The 2,206-nt window shown below is 34.2% G+C and overlaps 1 protein-coding gene across 1 annotated transcript in view; it reads right to left on the bottom strand.

Moving 5' to 3' along the window:
• Positions 1–245: 245 nt before the first annotated feature.
• LOC106476229 (probable phosphorylase b kinase regulatory subunit alpha) overlaps positions 246–2,206 on the bottom strand; it is a gene marked incomplete at its 5' end in the record, with an annotated part of 20,260 nt that continues 18,299 nt past the window's right edge. The window contains one exon of the mRNA XM_022380160.1: positions 246–753. Within this exon, the coding sequence (XP_022235868.1) occupies positions 404–753 (350 nt within the window). The remainder of the gene's footprint in view (positions 754–2,206) is intronic.

Raw genomic sequence — 2,206 nt, 5'->3', positions numbered from 1 at the left:
GCACTATACAAGCAACTGGAGTCAGTTGAGTGGTTGACTGATTTGGAACAGCACTATACAAGACAACTCACGCTACAAAAACATAAACACTTGTATATTATGCTAATTACTTGATCAGTATTCAACAATATAAGCTAGCTGATTAAAAACTAATTTACTAAAATCTTTGGGAAAACTCATAATGATTCTTTAACTCAATTCTTACAAATAGATAAAATAAAAACAATTACAAATGTCACAAGTATCCATCACCATTAACTTATAAATAGAGTTTAAAGTACGTAATGCTTTATTAGTGTTGACCCACTGACCACGAATGTCCGACTCAAGTAATGAGGAATTTTGTGATAAACACAAACAATTACACAACACCTCAATCACAATTATACTACAACAACAAAATTTAATTTTTCATCTTATTTCCACTTTGAGTTTGATGAAGAAGAGATACATGCTTGGTAACAACAAGAAAGTGGAGTAGGTCTCCTAATTCTTCAAGGTTGTCCGTTTCCCTCAGCATACCCAACAGTTCGTCTTCTGTCACATGCTCAAACTGAAGGTCTGAAGTAGTCCGGACACGTGCAACAGTCTCCCACTGTTCATCGTCCTCTTGGGACGGAGAAGGACTTCTGTCTCTAGACTCTGTAGGCGATGAATAGGAAGACTCCGATTGTATGGACACTGCTTCTGGTCCTGGGGACGTCGGCGGTGACCTAGAGTGCTTGTCATAAGATGCCCGAAGTCTGGCGAGATCTGTTTTAAGTCAAATTAAATCAATGTAGATGGTGCACTGGAACTTCAAGCTACATCTACATACCATGGACTAGAAATAAGTTAAGTTTAAGTTTCTGACAAATGAAGAATCTAAATTTGATAATTAAAAAGTTAAACATCTGTTATAGCAAATTACATGAGATGAACCGAACAGCAGTATCAATGTATAACTTGGTATGACAAACATGTACCAGTAGCAAAGTCCTACAAAGTTGTGTCAAAAAATATATATTCAGTAATACAGACCAAAATAGGCAATAATGAGGCTTGAGAAAAGTACAGTAATCCCTTGATAACTCGGAATTTGATATAACTCGGCATCCCTGAAAAACATTCAGGCTTTCTAACTATACGAGAAGAATTCTTACAAATCCTTTTCGCATCACATTTCAGTAAGTGATTATTTTTAACTGTTTTTCAGAGGAGTGAACTGGGACACTGGTCTCGGTCAACCTGGTAACCATATAACTGTCAAGGATCTTTTAAAAGACCTCTATGAAAAGGTATGAATTCTATTTTCTACTCTCATTGAGTTTAGTTGTGTAATTTTTATGCTCTACATTTTATTTTTACATATGTTTAGATGATTTATGGAAGAATATCATCATCTTTGTACTAAGATGTATTTGTTGTGAAGCTTAGATAAAATAGGATTTTATGATGACAGTATGATGAAAAATGTGTTCAATAGTCATAATATATTTGTGTAAACAGACAGTCCTCTAATAGAGTGTATAAAACACATGAACCACAAGTGTTGAATATCAAGGTGTTAAACAAGTGTTGAATATCAAGGTGTTAAACAAGTGTTGAATATCACGGTGTTAAACACGTGTTGAATATCATAGTGTTAAACAAGTGTTGAATATCAGTGTTAAACAAGTGTTGAATATCAGTGTTAAACAAGTGTTGAATATCACGGTGTTAAACAAGCACTGAATATCACGGTGTTAAACAAGCATTGAATATCACAGTGTTAAACAAGCATTGAATATCACAGTGTTAAACAAGCATTGAATATCACAGTGTTAAACAAGCATTGAATATCACAGTGTTAAACAAGCATTGAATATCAGTGTTAAACAAGTGTTGAATATCACAAGGTTAATGGTTAGTTATGCTGGTATTATATTCTTAATAATTATCTTTAATATATAATATTTATGCATTGTTTTCAGTCTGTTGTATATTTGGAGTATCTGTATTCTCTGCTGTATTACATGTGTATGAAGTGTGTTTACTGGATCTGTGAAGTGTATGTAGCAGCATCTCTGCTGTATTACAAGTGTATGAAGTGTGTTTACTGGATCTGTGAAGTGTATGTAGCAGCATCTCTGCTGTATTACAAGTGTATGAAGTGTGTTTACTGGATCTGTGAAGTGTATGTAGCAGCATCTCTGCTGTATTACAAGTGTATGAAGTGTGTTTACTG

Source organism: Limulus polyphemus, unplaced genomic scaffold (assembly GCF_000517525.1).
Source record: "Limulus polyphemus unplaced genomic scaffold, Limulus_polyphemus-2.1.2 Scaffold10093, whole genome shotgun sequence".
Lineage (NCBI taxonomy): Eukaryota > Metazoa > Arthropoda > Merostomata > Xiphosura > Limulidae > Limulus > Limulus polyphemus.
Note: the sequence above shows the minus strand (reverse complement) of the source record. Positions and strands in the feature narration are given on the sequence as shown.